Source organism: Nicotiana sylvestris, chromosome 3 (assembly GCF_000393655.2).
Source record: "Nicotiana sylvestris chromosome 3, ASM39365v2, whole genome shotgun sequence".
Classification (NCBI taxonomy): Eukaryota; Viridiplantae; Streptophyta; class Magnoliopsida; order Solanales; family Solanaceae; genus Nicotiana; species Nicotiana sylvestris.
In genome coordinates, this window is record NC_091059.1 from 220,498,263 (window position 1) to 220,517,228 (window position 18,966).

The window sequence follows — 18,966 nt, forward strand, 5'->3', positions numbered from 1 at the left end:
CGCTTTTTTGATTAGTGGATTGAGGAAAAAAATCGACAAACTGAGATTTGCAGAACTGATTTCTACAATTTGAAATTGAGCTTCTGATTTCGACGAACTGAGATTTTGATTTGTAGCGATGATGAGAATATCGAAGAACAGAATTTGATTATAAATTGAAGATAAATGATTTCCGTGATATGATTTGATCTGATTTACGCCAAATCTTTTTAGAAGATTCTGTTCCTGAATTTTAGCTCGACAAATTAGGAAGATTCAGCTACTATTAATTAGTATTTAATGATTGGTATAATAACTATAGAAAAAATATGGACAGGGCAGGTAAATTAGAAACTATGCACATTTTTGATAATAAGATTTCATATATAGTATAGGAAAGAAAAAATCTCATTATATTTTGGTTCCTGACACAATATTTGAGGCCCAGTAGCACCAATGTATCCTGAATTCTTATGTTCTTACGTTTGTTGACTTATAATTGGAGATAATTTGTGTTTGAATATCAACTTTTTGATGTATTTTTGGGAATAAGAGATACTTAAATTATTCATTTTTATAACTACAAGGATACTATGCTAAAGGGCACTACGTTTTACTACGCTAAAAGGTCACTACATTACAAATATGAACATTACATTAGGCACAAGATACCACTACAGGGAACTAAAGTAACAATTTATCTAGTTTACTAATCTTTTAGCAAATTAATAATCTAAACTGAATAAAAACAACAAATCAATTTAATCACAAAACAATCACGAAATTACATTTACCACAAAAAAAAGTAACTAATTAACATTTTTTTTAATAACTAATAACAATTTCTCTATTTACAAATTATTTTAGCACACTAATACTATAGTCCGGACAAAAAAAAACAAATTAGTTAAATGGTAAAATAATCACAAAGTAACATAGAGCACAAAAAAACAACTAATATGCATTTTTTTATACAAGTTTTATCCAAACTAAATCGGAATACTTCAATTTAAGGTTTTAGGAAAGTCGAAGAATTTGTGATTTTGAGCCGAAACAACCAACAACGTCCGAAATAACTCCTTAGCTAGCACGTGGGACCGAGAATCTTTACTTTATGTTGGATGGGTAGACTCCACTCAAGCTTTTTGGTATTAAAAATGGAGGGGGGAGGGTGGCAAATCCCTTTTTTTTAATTGGGGGGAGGGGGGACCGTTCTATTTTGGGGGAAGGGAAGGGGACGACTATATTTATATATATAGCATCTTTTGTTAAGACGCTATAGTATAACGTCTTAACAAAAGACGCTATATTTTCCTGCTTTTTTTAATTCAAATATAGCTTCTTTTAAAAAGACACTATATATATTTTGATAACTAATTTTTTTTTCCACACAACAGTCACTTGAGTCAAAAAGGAACCAATTTTGGTTCCGGACTCGTTTACAGAGAGGAGGTGGGTAGTAGAGAGGAGAAAAATACTGAACAATTAAAGTTATATAGGTAATTATGCACTATGTAGAATGAAGTATAATTTATAAATATACTGCTTAAAAGGAGCCAGACTACTACAACAAGCAATGGTGACTCCTACTTTTGCGGTGAAAGCAAAGGCGCCAAGCAAAACACCTAAGACAACTCTGAGATATCCCTGAAGAAGGATTCTTCCTCCTCCAATACACCCTGCATAAACAACAAAGCTCGGTATTAGCAGGTGTAAAGAATGTTTCTATGCGTCTTTAACTTCAAACAATTTTTCTATTGTCAAACCTTTATTATCATTATTGCAGCATCCTTGTGCAAAACCTCATTGTACTCATGACAAGAAATATTCTGCAAAACTTAAAAGTATTGACTTTCGATCTTTCATAAACAGGAAGGACGAAAGCATAAAATAATTCGCAACTAAGTACTAACTTGTACACAGTTAGGGCAACCAGTATCGCCAGAGCAACGACATGATGCAAGGAGTTCTAAAGCAGCAGTCAGCAGCTCACTGAATAAAGGTTGCACCTGTCCAGATCAAATAATTTTGGAAATAAGTTGTGATAATATTGTATTTCGCAATTTCATGGGATAGACCATTAGATCACTTTTCTCCATGGTTTAAGCTTAAATCATAGAAAAAGTGGCTTAGCATTTCCATAATACTAATAGCCATTGGTTTTTTCCTTTCAATACCATATCAACTATACCAAGTAGTACCCTAAGTTAGATTTACTCTGTTCATTTGCTAACCATGTTCAACCACAATAGTACTCAAGAATTTCAATTGCTTTTACTCAGGCATTCTGCTCATTTTAGCTTTATTCTACTAAAAGTCGCTGCAGAGACACAACAGAGGCGAGGAATTAAACGTTCTTTAACATCGGATGGCAAAATTACTAGGTTTTCATAAGTTGCCAAATGATAAATAAATGACCAACTATTCTTCTATTCCAGACAAATATGCCTTTGAAGCAAATTAAGTATATGTAGGTCAAGTGTGGGTTCTTTATAAATATTCTCTACGATGAAAAATTCACCTCTTAAACTTAAACAAAAGCAGTTTTCCAAATGCTTTACATTTGCTGGCCAGTCAAAGTTGTTCCAGGACTACAAGTTCCAACCACGTCATGTATGCTCTTCCATGGAGCTCTGACTAATAACTTGATGATTAAATATAATAAAAGCCATTCCAACTTATAATTAGAAATTTCCTACCTTAATTCATCACTTCAGTGTCTTGAGCCAATGGTCTATTGGGAACAACCTCTCTACCTCACACAAGGTAAGGGTAAGGTCTGCATACACCCCACCAAGGTCTGCATACACCCCCACCCTCCTCAGACCCCGCTGGTGGGATCATACTGGGTATGTTATTGTAATTCATCAATTCAGTAAATAACGTCCTACTGATATTCTGAATCTATTTCAAAACCTAACTAATTAAATTAAGGTCCCTTTTCGTAAGTTTCTTGGTGTTCCTTGGAATCTTGATAAAATGGTACAACCATCCATAAAGCTAGTAAAATAACATAATTTGAATAAACTCATGATAGGAAAAGGAATCAAAAGCAGACATCGTTCACCTGTGCTGAAATGCCAGTTCCTCCAGGATGTGGATCATAAAGCAGAATTCTTTCTGGAACATTGCGGGTATCATAAGGGTTTACACACTCTGAAGCTAAATCAGATGAATTGCAAATTATGTACCTTCAGCACAAGTTTCAGGAGCCAATGAGAGAACAATTCTAATGTATGTTAACTCAGACAGAGAACATGTTGAGCCAGATCTAAAAACTCATGTGCTTGAAGCTTACATAGGAACGACATTAAGAAGAGCATGACCAGCAGCATGCAAACCTCCTCGGAATGAATAATTTAAGGTCTCTACAGCTGTCTTTATGGTCTGAGGGACTTGAATCCAGACAGCCTGCATGTGCATTACAGCTATAAATTACAAAAAAGAAAGAGTACTAAAACAGTGATGAATGAATATCACACACAGAGGAACTCCAGAAAACACATTTCAAACTGGTATTCACCTGGGTTTCATATGTGTAATTAGGAAGTGAAAGTTCAACAGTGTCAAAGACTTGGTTGCTCTTTTTCCATATTTTACGGAAACCAAACCACGTAGTCGTTACTCTGCAACTGTGTGCTTGGGCAGTTGTTCTTGGAAGACAGAGACTAGTCGTTATTGCTGGGTAAGCCTACATAGTAGTAAAATATTATCATGTCCATCCAATATTAACTGGAATGTAACAGCTGAATTTTATAAATGACATGGTATACACAGAGTTATTTCACAAGTAGCACGCAATAAGCAATATGAGAACTTTTTTTTTCTTAAATAAGACCAATAAAGCATTTGCATTTCAAGGCTAGCCAGTTAATTGAGGATCTCTTGTGATGCAGTGCATTCTACGAGTTCCTTAAATGAAAGCAGGAACATTTACCTATCAGCAATAAACATGATATGAAAAGGCTATGTTTCTTTAAAATATCTACCGAACCTTTGATGACTGGATGTTCAGGGTTTTCCTTGACTAATGGAGCCATTAGCTCAGCATAATATGAGAAGGGTGCATCACATGCTCTAAAAACACCTTATTTGTAGAGGATGACGTAACAGTAGCATACAGATTCCTCTTTGGAGGACAGAAACTAAGGTTTTTTTCTTTAGTCACTTATTTGAGATAATGTATGTCATACCCTAACTATCTCCATACCAGATTCAGGGAGAGACACTTTACAGAAGAGTTCTGGCAGGTAGCAGAGATTACACAAATTTTACATAGACAGAGACCAAAAAACACCCATCACGAATAATAGAGGCTAAGAGCTTTAAATAAGCAAGCAATTTTTTTAGCTTTTTGCTCGAGCAAATATCTCTACGATGAGATTAAGCAAAATGGTCACCACTTAAAGAAGACTGAGGCAGTCCATGAAAAACATATAGGAAAGCGAACAGGACTACTTGAGATCTTCACATACAAAGTTGGCACCAGTGACATGGACATCAGTATAGTCACGAGTTTTGGTGTAATACTTCAAGTCCGCTCGTTGGCACCAAGCAATTCTGTTTGCCACATCAAGCTCCTTCACAAGATACGTCTTCCCTTGGTTCATATAATTGGCCCCTTCATAAACCTGTAAATTATTCGGGCTTAAACTGATTAACTTTACAAGGTAACTTCAAAAGAAGCCAAAAGAAAACCTCAAGAATTGAAGAGTTCTCTTGCACTAAAATAATATACACACACATGAATATAAGCTTCATAATGATGATCTCCCTCTCCCTCTCCTTTTCCTATTAGTGTTTTCGTTCTCCCCCCTTCTCACAATAGGAAGACATTATAATCACAAGAACTTCCAAATGTAGTTGCTACTATTTTACCTGAAAGAAAGCCTTGCTTTCTTCAATTTCCTCCAGGACTTCATTCTTTTGCATGTCAATCACTTTGTACCGCTCAGTTTCTATGGCCCGAATACTAATTGCACTTGAGGGGATCTTCTGATAACAGCATAGAATGGTTTAGAAAAGCTAACCACCCCCAGCTCACCAACACATTATTGTTGATTAACACTACACTCAAAGGTTCATACCTCCAGCCCGATGTAGCTCCATATTCTGGTGGCAGCACTACGTGATATATCTGTACTCAGAATTCCCTTGTTTTTAAGTGCCATTATGAGACTCTCCAAGCCAGGGCCAAAGTATTTCTCGTCATCAGACAAGCTCAGTGGATATTCAAAAGCAGCAGCAGCCAGATGCTGTTCAAGAACCTGTCAAATGCTTTTTGAATGTTAGGTGAATTCCCTACTAAAAACATGGTTCAATCACTAAATTTGAAAATGATGGCAAAGTCAAGAAAAGAAGAAATCAAACAACCTGCCGGTTTCTTGCATCTATATGACAACATTCAATTGGGCCCCTGAAAAGTTTCTTGGGGAACTTCATGAAATACTGATCCAAAGGCCCTTCAAAGGCAACATAAATTGCAAGTGATGCATTTCCTCGTCTGCCTGACCTTCCTGCTTGTTGCCACAGACTTGATGAAAAGATTTGGAACAATATCAGTTTGAGAATAAAAGTGTAAAATCGTCAGAGGGACACAAACAAACAGCTACTACCTAGCTATGCTGCCTGGAAATCCTAGATGTAGGGTTGCATCAATATGTCCTACATCAATACCCAATTCAAGAGCACTTGTAGCAGCAATACCGGATATACTACCACTGAAAAAGTCATGCTCAATTCTTCTGCGATCCTGTTCCATGAAGAACTAAGGTCAAACTATCTTTTTGCCAATATGCAAATTAACCCCTACTTATCTATGCTAAAACAATAAGCATAAGTGCCAAATATAAACTATGGAAGCGAGAATTAGCTATAACGAGTACTGAATTTCCATATACGATAAAGAAAAGGCAAAAAGGCCCTCTGGCCACTTAAACTTGTACCGGATTGCCGATCCGGTAAACGAACTTACAAGTTTTCCAATTTAACACCTCTACTTTACAGACTAAGGAGTAATAAACACCTCTGACCGTTGACTATGCATAAGTGGAAGAAACATTGCTGACATGGCCAAACTAAGTGCAAATCACACCTAAATAGCACGTGAATGTAATAGTTTTAATAGAAAAAATATTAAAATAAACAAAAATATATAAATAATAACAAAAGACAGAAAATAAAAAAAATATATATATATATATTAAGATCCCAGCACTTCCACCTCCTTAGTTCCTGCTTCTTTCCCCCATACTTTCCGTTTCTTATCCCATCCCTCACCCCAACCTTTCCTCCCTAGGCCTTTTCATTCTTTTCTTTATTAACCTTTAATTAGTTGAAAGGAATAAGAGTTTTTTTTTTTAATTAATTGAGTATAAAGTTTTAGAGAGAAGAAGGTAACCCACAACTCGATTTTCGGCAGAAAACAGTTTCTCCGATCTGGTCCGATGGTGATGGATGATTTTGGACGAAGTTCTGGCGGAAAAAAAATGCTCTCTTCTTCACATTTAAGTGTTTGGAGTATTTCTTTTTGGAGTATGTTTTTTGTCAACAAAGGGGGTGATTGTGATATGTTTTTTGTCAACGAAGGGGGTGATTGTGATTTATGGTTCAGGTCACTATTAGAAGCTTTCCGATCTGGTCAATGCTCATCTTTTTTTCAGAAAAAAAATAGCGGCAGGGGTGAAATGCCATTTCTGATCTGTTTTGTCTGTGCCAATGGGCTTGGTGGGAAGGAAGTCGCGACGGAGATGGTGATTGAGGTGGTTGAAATCAAATAGAATAAGATGTTTGGGCAGAGATGGTGGCTGGATATTGATAAAATGAGTAGGCAATACGGAGAGCGAAGTATTGGTCGCCAACCAGAGACATAACAAGGGAGTTCTCCGGCCAACTTGAGTTTATTGCTGGTTTATGAGTTTCTTGCAGGTCTCAATTGTGGTGGGGGAGAAAAGAAAGAAAAAGATAAGTTAAAATTTTGACAAATTGGAATAAAAAAGGTGGGACCAACAAATTACACATGTCAAATTATGAAAGGCAAAGCATATGACATGTCATTTGTGATATAGCAATTGAGGAACACGCTCAGACCTGTGTGTTTATTACTCCACATATTGTGAAGTAGAGGTGCTAAATTGGAAAACTTGTAAGTTCGTTTACCGGGTTGGCAATCCGGTACAAGTTTAAGTGGCCAGGAGACCATTTTGCCTAAAGAAAAAAAGGTGACAGAAGATTAGATTGAGCCAACAAAACTGATGTTAGGTAGTACACAACTTAATGTTGAATCAGCAAATCCAAAAGGTTTGAAATGCTCAGTAAAGATAACTTTTCCTTTTTTTTGATAGGCAACGTTACTTTAAAACCTTTGCTTATAAGAAAGTTATCCTAACAAGTACAGTTTGTCTGCATGGGCAAGACAGTGTTGTGTTTTTTCTTTTGGTTGTATCCTGAGAACATCAGCTCTTCGTTGGTCGCTTATATCTAACGAGAACCAACTCTTGTGTGGGTACAGTACCATGGAATAATCTGGAGTAAACACATCCAAAGCTCCGAATGATTTAGTAGTAATACAGCATTTCTTTTGATAGGTGAAAGTACTTTAAGCCCTTGCTTACAAGAAAGTATTCCTTAGAAATACAGTTTGTCTGCATGCAGAACTAGTGTAGTGCTCTCTAAATGAAGTCTTATGTCTAACAAGAAAAAAGTAATCTCATTATAAATCTCTTTCCACTCATTCATTTCCAAAGAATCCAAGGCAGAAATCACTTGGCAAATTTGCAGACTAGCTTGAAGTATATCATTGGCAGCCCGGTGCACTAAGCTCCCGCTATATGCGGGTCCGGGGAAGGGCCGGACCACAAGGGTCTATCGCGTAGCCTTACCCTGCATTTCTACAAGAGGCTGTTTCCACAGCTCGAACCCGTGACCTCCTGGTCACATTAGCGACAAATTATTTTATTTATGAAGAGCATCAGTCATAATTATAAGCCTATAATGTATGAATAATGCTATTTTAGAAGCGCATAAATATTGAACAAGTGGGAATATGGATGCTTTACAACGGATCAAAATGAACAAAATTGAATAAATTATACAAGCCAATTGCAGGCAAGTTTAGAGCAACATGAAAAACAACTGTTTTAGTAAATTTCCTTGGGAAAGATTGACTAAAGGGGATGAGCAAACTCTCTTGAACCAAGTTATAGATGCTAACCTCAGCAACATAACCAGCTCGGTAAGCGCATATAGTATCAACTAAATGAGGTGCTGTTCCCTGAAGAATCTCACGCCTTAGGAAAAAAAGTCATTCCAGCACACCAAACTGTTAATAGAAGATAAAATGAGAATGAACCATTTGATTCTATAATGCAATTTTACTTACGTGTAACATAAAACAAGCTCACAAAGTTTGCGTGTTTTGCAAAATGCAATACAACGAAGACCATGCTGCATCATTTCTGCAAAAAGGCAAGAAACCTCCAAAATGGGACTGTGACAGAGACAGGGACAAAATGCTGTTAGAAATTAAGATACTTCTCTGTGATCATGAAATAACGAAGAAAAGGGAAAAAAAGAAAAGAGGAAAGAAAATGCATGGGGCAATAAGGTAAGAGCATTCCCGTTAGGGCTAACTTCTAAGAATCTAACATTTTCTCAAGCATCCAACTTATGGAGTGATAAGGTGATCACGTGCATGATAAGAAACAACAATGGGAGATATAAGGAACAAAGAAAAAAACCAAGGTGCAAGGTGATAGTAAGGCACCTGGCACTAACTAATAATCTAACACAAGCCTCTTAGTAAGGCAGGATAAAAGTTTGTTTATGCTACTTCGAATACTTCATATCTTTAGCAATAAAGCCAATAGCACTCCTACATGTTTAGCAGTAAAAAAAAATTGATCATATAAACATATTATTTGTCTGTAAATCAAGTGCCATCACTAATTAAATGCAGTAGCCTTATCCAGTTTACTCTAGTTTTATAGGTATGTTCATTCACTCCAAAGTAGCACTGGAGTTAGAATCTTCATTACACTTTTTTGTTTCATAAGTAAAATCTTTACCATAAGTTATGGATAGCATTCGTATTATTACCCTGTTTAAATGCATGGTGACTACACAATGCCACCAGTCTCTACCAACAAGTTATCAAGGTCTCCTATATGTGTGCTATATCCAAAAAAAAAATGATATGGCCATATCGTGCAAGTCTTGCGTTTAGTTATCCTCGTTGTAGACTTGTAGTGCATTCATTACAGTGCGCTTCTGCAAATTACAACGGAGAACTGATGACCTAAGCTCTACACTAATTTCTTCAGAATTCTTACATGATCATTGCTTAAGCTTATAGATGTATCTCTCCACATAACCTATTTGACTTGTAATCTACTCAGCCAATATCTTCTCACTCAACTTTCTTTATAGATAAAGTATTATCTTCCTTGTAAATAATTATTCATTCAATAAGTTCAAATAGGCATGTTGGTAGTGTCATGTTATATAATGTCTCCTAAGCCTACATCTATATTTTCCGATTCCTTAGCAAATTTGTCACGCTTTGAAGAATATATCCTGGTATATATTCCTGTATATCTAGAAATGAAACAGCACTTCCTTCCTTCCTTCCTGATGCAGCGAGGATGGCCCAGTTTGTAGGGGGGGAAATACAGGCTCTTTATAATATGTATTCAGAAAACACGAGGTGCGATCTATATCCAATTCTCAAGAGACAGAAAGCAGGACAAGCTTTAAACCTTGATCTTCTAGCAATCAGATGTTTGTCAACAGAGTCATCATCAATGCCACTCTTAATTCTCTTTGAGATCTGCACGATAGAAGTACCTCAGATGAACGAAAACAGCTTCCCATTGAATACACGGGAGCTATAGGACTTTACCACAGAACATACCATTTTCAGGCGTAAAGGAGGATTCCATAACACAAAAAGCTTTGAGCCAGATGGGCTGCCATCATTCTGAATCAACTCCATTGTTGGTAGATTTGAGAGCTCCTACAATACCTCAGGGTGAGAAGATGAGATATTTATAAAATCAAAGTACTAACTAGTCTAAATGATAGAGTGTATACACAACCCTCTATTTGAAGTCTTATAACATGCAAGCAATGTGAAGTTCATCCTAGACTTCAGCTTTAGATGAATTCCACAGATAGAGGTTGGAATATCTGCTAATGCAGAAAAAGAATGGTGTAAAGTTTTGAGCATTCAAGGTTTCTACGAGAATGACTAGCTTATAAAGAAACTATAGAGATGTGATCCTCCATGGTACCAGGGAAAAGTAATAGACGACAATTAACATGATATTATCAGTTTATTTTCAAAAATAAGAGAAATATGAATGCAAAAACACAACAAAGCTATCAAGAGCACAGAAAGAAGGCAGAATAAGAGTCAACATCAACATAATATCTGTGTATAAGAAGATTTCCGATGAAAAAATATCTCTTGATAAGAAGAAAGAATTAAACCATGAATTTTAGAGGATGTCTATTCTCCAACAGATTAAACGAATTGTCATTCGGAGCCTCCTACTGTAAGATGTGGTTAATCTATTTGAGGTATGTCAACGTGGCTGGGAAATGAATTGCCAATTTCACCATTAACACTTCATATTTTGGTGAAGAAATTCCCGTTTTAAAGTATTTTTAAATAGAACTTAGGTTGGATTTCAAAGATTTTAAGCCGATTCCATGTCTACTTTATCCAAACAACAACAACAACATACCTAGTAATATGCCACATTGTGGGGTCTGAGGAGGGTAGTGTGTACGCAGACCTTACCCCTACCTTGTGAGGATAGAGGTCTACTTTATCCAGTAGAGTAGATTTAGATTTTATAGTGCAAAGTAATATGTCGGTAGACCTAGTGGGTAAGCTTTGTTTAAAATTCTCAGCCTAGAGATGAAGGATTGATCCATCAAAAAAACTATCTCCAGGCATGTAGGAGATAGTTTTTGTGATTGAATTTTATGAGTGAGTCTTAGCTATTCAGAAGAAGGATTTCTTCTACTTTTAACTCTCAGCTCTTCTGGTATATTCCTTAAGGTGGTGAGTTCATTCCCCTTTTGAGTGTAATCTGGTAGAAACTATCTCTCTTTCACTTATCTTCTCCATTTCTCGTGTCATAATGTAAACCATACAGATATAACTTTAAGCACTACCTAAATTAGTTAAAGATACAATAAAATGAAACTATCCATGTTATTGATACCTTTGAGTGCTCCACGGGATTTCCAGAAGTCGCAGTAGAAAATATAAATGAAGGATTACTGCCATACACTGCATGAGAAATCAATTAAAAGCTATTTTCAACACAAGGAACAAACAAGGCATAGAAAAAGTCTTGTAGTAGCAGTAGAGTAGTAGCAGTAGCCAACAAGGAAAAGAGTACCATGAGAACAAAGTCGGCAAAGCCTCCTCAAAATAAGAGCAGTATGACATCCAAATGCCCCCTTATAAGAATGAGCTTCATCAACAATGACAAACCTGAGACATGCAAATGAGATTAAGGTGTCAAAAAATCAATCTTTTTTTTCTTAAAAAAAAAGAGTACTTCCAGGGACACTAAGAGAAAATGAACCAGGAAAGGTTCAAGCACATTAGTAATGTAAAACAAAATTAGGACTAAAGGATCAGGAAAATTTACCTAAGATTTGATAAGATTCGACTGAATTGTCTATGACATGGCAAGATTGAGACATGCAACATATCAGGATTTGTGATCAACTGTATAAGCAGATGAAATTTCAGTACTTGCATAAGAGAAGTGAAAGGAGAGGTAGAGAAATAGACCAACAGAGAAAAGGACAAGAACAGAAATGCTCAGCCTATCTAAACATCAAAACTTACTGAGTACCAGTCTAGCATTATCACGCAGCCACTTCCTATCCGTCTGAGAAGTGTCCCCATCATATACACCAATCCTAAAGCCAGCGCTAAACTCGTTTGTCATGGTTAATAAAGACCTTAGTTGATCTTGCGCTAAAGCCTGCATTGACAACTCAAATGATGTAGAAACTGCCGCAAAGTTGCTAATAAAGAATTGTTAGACTACAACGGAATTGAAGCAAATCTTAACAGACGCAAAGCCATCCAACAAACTAAGCAGAAAATGTAAAGGCAAAAGACTTCTGTGAGACTACCTTTCCAAAAGACTGAATTTTCAACAATTAAGCTTGGAAAAATAAAGCTACGAACCTTCGTAGGAAAGAGGTATAACGCGCATGCTGACAAATTCTGGGATAATACTTCCAGAACTGGCACATTGTAGCAAAGAGATTTCCCACTCGATGTCAAGGTAGCTACAACAACATTTTTTCCTCCAAGAGAAGCCTGAATAGACTCGGCCTGTAGAAAAATGCTTAGAAAGTTTTAGAGAAAAGTTTTATTTTAAGGGGAAACCACAATTAGATATACCAGTACCTTACCTGATGGCTATATAATCTGGTAACTCCAACATTTTTCAAAGCCAACATTGTGCTTTCTGAAAGTGAACTTGGGATCTCAACGTAGGTGGCATTGCGGGCACTGATCTTTTCAATATGAACAACCTGCAGAAGGAGCAGAAATAATGGTGGACAACCATGGCTTGGCTCTAACAATAATACTTGGGTCATATAGTAGCTATTTTGAAGTCATTCACAATTGAAGCACACACCCACTGAAGTAACTCATATCGTAGTAAATGAGGACTTCAATTTTCTCTGACAGCATAGCAATAAAACACTCTCCCGGAGTAACTCACCCATAAGAAAAGAAAATGGAATATATGCAGTTGTCAAGAGAGGAGAAGCACAATGTCAAAGTGAATAAAAGCAACAAGGTAAAACCTGTCCATCAGATCCAAACCCCCTTTTCAGATGTTCCACCATTTCCAAAGGTGTCAAAGGATTTGTATCCTGCATGTCAAAAGTTTATCAAAATTGCAGAACTCTTTCTCAGGTATTCAACTTAAATCATTTATAATTCTCTGTCATTTATCAAAAAAAAAAAAAAAAGGACCACAAAAAACAAGGGAATCTGGGAGTGATAAAAGGTCATTCAAGACACCGCTATTAGTTGTACCACTTAAAAAGGCAACTGCTAGTGTTTCTTTTGTACTCTTCATCTACCCACTTCATTGGAAATTGGAAATTGAAATTTCCCCCTCTAGAATTAACAGTTACTAAAATATGATTGGCATTTGTCCTAGCAAAAGAGGATATTTATCACTAGCATCTTAAAAGGTGAAAGATATGTGGAATTTAAGTTCAGCGACGTGACGGGGGAAGAGGATGTGGAAGTCAGGCTTGACTCACAGGTCATCCTCAAGAGAGAAAGTTTTAAGTACTTGGGGTCAATTATCCAGGGAGATGGGGAGATCGACGGAGATGTTATGCACCGTATTGGGGTGGGCTGGATGAGATGGAGGTTAGCATCTGGAGTCCTGTGTGACAAGAATGTGCCACCTAAACTCAAAGGTAAGTTCTATAAAGCGGTGGTCAGACCGACCATGTTGGTCAGACCGACCATGTTGTATGGGGCTGAGTGTTGGCCAATCAAGAATTCACATATCCAGAAAATGAAAGTAGCAAAAATAAGGATGTTGAGATGGATGTGTGGGCACACTAGGCTGGATAAGATTAGGAATGAAGATATTCGAAAGAGGGTGGGCGTGGCTCCGGTGGATGACAAGATGCGGGAAGTGCGACTTAGATGGTTTGGACACGTGCAGAGGAGAAGCCTAGATGCCCCGGTTAGGAGGTGTGAGCGGTTAGCTTTGGCAGGTACGAGAAGAGGTAGAGGGCAGCCTAAGAAGTATTGGGGCGAGGTGATCAGACAGGACATTAGGGTGTGGAGGTCGTGCATTAGGGTTGTAGGTTAAAGGGTAGTTGAACGGCTTTCCTCTTTGTCCCGATTTCCCTCTTTGTACTGACGAGTATGATAGTGTCTTGTCCAGCACTGCTAGCGATTTATGTCGTGTTTCATACTTTTGCATAATATTTGTGTTACTGCTTTTCCATTTATTCATTGTCTCTCACGTTGCTGATATTATTTTTCAAGTTTTGTTGTCACGGATCGATAGTCTCTGAGCCGAGGGTCTCCCGGAAACCTCTCTACCCCTATGGGGTAGGGGTAAGGTCTGCGTACACTCTACCCTATCCAGACCCCACTGGTGGAATTTTACTGGGTTGTGTTGTTATTGTTGTTGTATCATAAAAGGTGAAAGAATTTTAGAACAAAATGAGCAGACGTGTTCCGCTAAGTTCCCATTATTTCTGTGCCTATTAACAATGAATAATTACTTTATAAGTTTGAGTGACCTCTGAAAAAACAAAGATAAAGATAATTCTAGTGCCCATGCAAGCACTTCTAATGAAGAAGAAGAATTACAACGTAAAACTCAGATGCAGAGGAAGTTGTGAATTGGAGGAGTCTCACAACTGCAAATGTACAATCAAGATGCAAAGATTGTGGAAAGATGTGCATAAATGTAGTATGTTACGATGGATTAAAAGAGCATCAATTACAAGAGACTTGTGCAGGGTTTTAAGACTTACACAACAGTTTGCTTCAAAAGAATGAGAGCCTGCTCGCTTTGTGTCAATGCCTGTTGCACCAACACCACCTTGCTTCACAAAGGTAATGAAATCTTCCAAGGAAATTTTAGTGAACTCGTTTCCATTTACACACTGCATTACAATATTCACAATTTAATAATTTAAATCTTACTGAATTGTGGTTTATGAAAGAAATAACTGGCACAATGAGTCAGTCAATATCAATCAACTCCCACTTATGTGAAAGAATAGCTGGTTCCAAGCCCGGATTAAAGAGAAGGGATAATGATAAATTGGTGGCCGGCATAAAAACTATGAAGGAAACCTCAGAACATTGAATGATCACAATGACCAACGCATATAGAAGGATCAACAACTTCATAGAAAATAAAAACAATACAACACCTGCTTGAGCCCATCTGCTCTAACGGTGAACAATTGATTGAGCCCATGCGCTCTAGCGTTGCTGAGCAGGAACACCTAACCTGTGCTTGTGGGTCAGGCATGCTACCCGGTAGATTAGTCGAGATGCTAGACACCAATGATTTTTTTTTTATTGCACCATTAAAAAAACGCTTATGTTTGTCACAGTTCATCTATAACATTAAGCTAAACCAGAACTTCAGAATACTACCCAAGTACCCGTGTAATTTCCAATAGAAAGAACTTGAGATCACAAAATGCCAAACAATTTTACTTGCAAGATATTATATTTCTTTCAAAAGTTTCTTTCCTTTAAGATAGCTGCAACTTAATACACTAGTGAAGGACTTTAGCATAAACACAAATTAAATGAAATTAAATCAAAGATCGACTGGGCTAGACATTTAAATGAAGTATAAAAGAAAGGGATAAGAAAACCAACTTTTTAAATTGGTCATGAGTCCTGTAGTCTGACTACCAAGTAGATAAGCCAACACAACAGTAATGTGAAGTTGAACTTACAAGATAAAAAGTCAACACAGCATAAAAATACATGTCATAACAACACATAGGCATAAAGAAAAAGCTTCACGACTGAGATTCTGCATCTTAACTGCCTGTAGTTATGAACTTTGGAAACTCACAACACCAACTAAGTGAGAAGTGCATACCTTTAACAACTTGACAAACTTCATAAGACTTTTTCGGAATGCATATTCCCTTTTCTTCATTGAGTGTAGAACACTTGATATGGTGAGACCTTTTTGGGCTAGTCATCAGAAAAGGAGAAAAACAGACTTATTCAGTGATCAAGCAGCCATTTTCCTTGATCAAAGATTTAAATATGACTAAACATACTCGCATGCTGGTCTCCCTTTGTTGTTGAGTTTCTGAAAATGACAATACCATCCTTGAAATTTTTAACCTCTGTATCATCATCAACAATGTGTACAACCTAAAAGAAAATAACACGTAAGTGCTTGATAATAGAAGTTCAAAGTCCAGATCAATAGTTTAGCTAGATCTCAAGGTTGGATTGGGACGGTTCAGGAGCCGCGAGGATGGGGAGGGCAAAGCCATTTCTAACTGATATGACAAAATATTTAGCAAATTTAAAAATATAACTTCAAGAGACTGTGGGGGCTGCAACCACCTGACTCCCGTAAAATCCATCTGGTTATGATGATACATAAAAAGAACTAATGGGTTAAAAGGATTACAAGTATAAGCGAAATTAAGAACATAAAAGCTTGCTTCGTATAAATTCCTAGTAAGTGATACTGAGATCAAATCATACATTCACCGAAAAGAAGTACGAAAGTAGGGTAAGTGAGTTATTTTTAGGCACCGCTAGTATTCTCCAGAAAGAGTGAACAAAATTTGTAGGTCAGCAGACTCTGTGGTCTTCCTAAGTTCATCGAAACTGTTAAGACTTTAAAATAACAGATCTTCCTCTCCAGTTGTAAGCTCACGTTTGAAATACTTGTGTTTACCCGGAGGCACTTATGCTAGGCCCTCCAACAATTATCCATTGTCAAAAATGAATTGAGTGAGACCAAAGCTCAAAGTCAGCATGTGATGATAGTATGGGATACTACTGGACAAAAATGTTGAAAAATATCGAAGTAGGAGATAAAACTGTTCAAATAGTCAGAGCTCCAAACAAAGTACCTCAGGACAAAGTAGACAAAGTTGCTCGATATCTGCCACACCGGCTTGAAATCCAAACGGACATAGATGACCAAGTGCTCCCTTCAGACTAGAGTAGGTAACTTGTACCTGCTGAAGTTGCAAGGAAGCAGAATAAATGTTTAAAAAAGAAAACACTTTGCTAATACTCTTCAACCACGTTGGGCACCCACACGAATCACTACAACTTGAACATGGATCAACCACATTGTCCTTTCTGTTGGCTTCCTTACACGCGCAGTCACCTGAACCAGGGTTGGTAAAACAATTTATAGACGCTAAAACCTGAACAAATATCTTAGCTTTCTCGTCATCCATGTCTTGGGTAGATGATTTTAGTATGCTCACGGCTAGCTCATCTGCATATCCTTCCATCTTGTCATTCTTGACGCTTCTCTTGCGCTTAACCTCTGAAGAACAATTTGCCCGAACACTGCTATTGTGTGTTGCATCCAATAGAACTTCGGTCTGAATGTCGTCCGCAGAGATGGTGCTGAAGTAAGACAAGTCTTGCATCATGTCAGACCATGCTGCCTCCGCCTGTTTCAGAGTTGAGTCACCAACTGGGATAGATGAACTTGTATGTGTCTCGGTTTTCTTGTTCTGTTGTCTGTCTTTCTTTGTATAGGGAACAAGTACCAGAAATTCCCCACTTCCAACTGAATGATCACTTACCTTACTCTCTAAACCCAATTTCACACCCTGATTATAAAATATACCGCACAAGATCAACATAAAAAATACTACTACTAAATTTTTGCTTTCTGCTAGAAACTAAATTTTAGCATTTCAATAATTATCAGGTAAAGAGGAGAGGAATGGAAGAAATTACCTTGAGAAAAAGATGGAAATTTGGGGAATTTGAAGCGGGAGGGAAAATTTGCTTGAGGAGTTGCTTGAGTTCTTGAATGGTTTTGTCCGGCGAAACGGAGACGATTAAGGATTCGCCCATTAGGCTACGGACCTCCAAACTTTTCTCTGATTCTTCCATTTTACTCCTCCAATCTTGGGCGTTGGCCGTTGATAGGGATTAGGGAGGAGCAAAGATCTAATATATGGCGGGGGAATTGATGCTCACGTGCGAGCCCCCGCTCACGCACGTGATCTAGTCGTTCCAAGATCATCAAATGTCCCCAAAGGGACAAATTACTTACTACTCTACTAGTAATTTAATTAAAAAATTTCCAACTAGAACAGTGGAAAATTAATTTGCACAAAACGTCTACCTATTCATTGAAAATTATTTTTCTCCTTTAACTTTGTTTAGAAAATAGAACATCCCAATTTTTATCTCAATTCAGTTTGTAAATATCTATTTTATCCTACAAATTATACTAGCACTCTTTCGATTCAGAAATTATTATGTAATGGTGTTCTTTACTTTTGAATTTATCTTATTCAGCTCAGCTATATAAAATTTTATTTTTGTACTAAAAAGAGTAAATAAGTAATAATCAAAACTATTAAATTTGAATAATGAAAGAGTTAAGAAAAACAGAACAAAAAGTTAGAAATACAAATTGCATGTACTGATAACTTTACAATGAAAATCAAAACTCAAAAATCTATTGACGAAACTTAAATATAAAAGAGATGAAACAATTAAGCATGACATCAAAAGTACTATATTGCATGAGACAATGGATCAAATTTTACGACAAGTTTACTAGAATCTTGGTAACGTAATGAGCAGAATACAAACGATAGAAGGGAAAATATTCTATAGCTTAAAGTTGGATAATCATTTGTTTTTTCATGTGAAGTTGGAAGGAAAAATAACCCGTTCAAAACCACGTAGTATTAAGTAGGCGTTTGGACATAAAATTATAATTTTTGAAAAAAGTAATATTTGAAATTTAAAATTATGTTTGGACATGTATTTCATTTGAAAAATATATTGCATTTTTGTGTATGAGGAAAAAAGATTTTCTAAAAATTTTTGAATTTTGAAAAACTCATTGTCGAAAAAGTTTCAAAAACTTGCAGAAGTCCATGGACAAACACATTTAAAAAAAAAAAAAAATTCTAGACAAACAGGGCCTAGGTAGGCATTTGGACATAAAAACTACTCCATAATTTTTGGGGGAAAAAAATAGTATTTGGAGTTAAGTCGAAAAATAGAGTATTTGAAATTATGTTTGAACATGCATGTCACTTGAAAAAATATTATATTTTTGTAAGTGATGATTTTTTTTAAAAAAAATTGAAAAACTGGTTTTTCTTTGAAAAACTCATTTTCGAAAAAAATTTAAAAACTTACAAAATTTTATGAAAAAACAATTTTTTTTTTAAAAAAAATAATTTTTTTTATGGACA

At 36.5% G+C, this 18,966-nt stretch overlaps 1 protein-coding gene across 2 annotated transcripts; it reads right to left on the reverse strand.

Moving 5' to 3' along the window:
* Positions 1-1,341: 1,341 nt before the first annotated feature.
* On the reverse strand, positions 1,342-17,684 carry LOC104240263 (uncharacterized). Of its 2 annotated transcripts, none has more exons than XM_009795071.2 (27): positions 17,483-17,684; positions 16,633-17,352; positions 15,820-15,916; positions 15,633-15,730; positions 14,539-14,670; positions 12,829-12,897; positions 12,427-12,549; positions 12,197-12,346; positions 11,856-11,987; positions 11,646-11,725; positions 11,391-11,485; positions 11,211-11,278; positions 9,890-9,991; positions 9,735-9,805; positions 8,360-8,467; positions 8,192-8,267; positions 5,595-5,731; positions 5,353-5,512; positions 5,067-5,246; positions 4,858-4,971; positions 4,455-4,610; positions 3,503-3,670; positions 3,278-3,390; positions 3,047-3,170; positions 1,893-1,988; positions 1,746-1,808; positions 1,342-1,658 (listed from the first exon to the last, which is right to left on the reverse strand). In XM_009795071.2, the coding sequence occupies exons 1-27, from the start codon at positions 17,639-17,641 to the stop codon at positions 1,605-1,607; spliced, it is 3,645 nt and encodes a 1,214-aa protein (XP_009793373.1). In that variant the 5' UTR covers positions 17,642-17,684; the 3' UTR covers positions 1,342-1,604. The 2 variants fall into 2 exon arrangements, with proteins under 2 accessions (XP_009793373.1, XP_009793372.1); XM_009795070.2 differs by having other exon boundaries at positions 4,858-4,974.
* Between the last annotated feature and the right edge of the window lie 1,282 nt (positions 17,685-18,966).

Excerpts from the sequence above, each read along its gene's own strand:
- LOC104240263 (XM_009795070.2), bottom strand. The coding sequence starts at position 17,641 with ATGGAAGAATCAGAGAAAAGTTTGGAGGTCCGTAGCCTAATGGGCGAA. Across the intron at positions 9,992-11,210 it reads ATCCCGTGGAGCACTCAAAG|GAGCTCTCAAATCTACCAAC; the intron begins GTATCAATAACA and ends GAGGTATTGTAG. Across the intron at positions 3,171-3,277 it reads CTTCTTAATGTCGTTCCTAT|GTACATAATTTGCAATTCAT; the intron begins GTAAGCTTCAAG and ends CTTGTGCTGAAG.